Raw genomic sequence first — 486 nt, 5'->3', positions numbered from 1 at the left:
ATATCTTTTAATCTGTATGGTTATCAACAAGACGAGATCACCATCGCCATCTTATTATTATTATTAATTTATATTTTACGTGTTTTAGTTATTGTCATTTCTCGTATTACCATGCTAGTTGCATCACTAGCTATTGTAATGCCATCATAGGTCATCACCATCGGAAATTATCAGAAGAGTTATATGCCACAACATAAGTGAAACACTAAATTAACCAGATATTTTTACTTGACTTTTGCAGTTTAAATCAGATAAACTCTTCCAGCACTTATGAATGAAATTAAAAAAAAAAAGATTAACGGAACAGAAAGTTCTGGTTAATGATGCCAGGCATACAGATGTGCCCTGTTTCACAGATGTCCCTGCAGCACTTCTCACTGCTTTTGCAGTCGCGGTCACTCCTGCATGTCTGTGAGGATAAAGTTTGGCAATTAGACAATGGACTTTCTGCAATACTTATAATAATGATTGCTGTTACTATTACTG

The 486-nt window shown here is 34.6% G+C and overlaps 1 protein-coding gene across 1 annotated transcript in view; it reads right to left on the bottom strand.

Annotated features, from left to right (window-relative positions):
- Positions 1-210: 210 nt before the first annotated feature.
- LOC119588384 overlaps positions 211-486 on the bottom strand; it is a 1,376-nt gene continuing 1,100 nt past the window's right edge. Inside the window, exon 4 of the mRNA XM_037937063.1 lies at positions 211-409. Within this exon, the coding sequence (XP_037792991.1) occupies positions 296-409 (114 nt within the window). The 3' untranslated portion in view covers positions 211-295. The remainder of the gene's footprint in view (positions 410-486) is intronic.

The sequence above is a fragment of the Penaeus monodon genome, chromosome 23 (assembly GCF_015228065.2).
Source record: "Penaeus monodon isolate SGIC_2016 chromosome 23, NSTDA_Pmon_1, whole genome shotgun sequence".
NCBI classification, from domain to species: Eukaryota; Metazoa; Arthropoda; class Malacostraca; order Decapoda; family Penaeidae; genus Penaeus; species Penaeus monodon.
The sequence above is the reverse complement of the archived record's forward strand: the minus strand, read 5'-3'. Positions and strand labels throughout refer to the sequence as shown.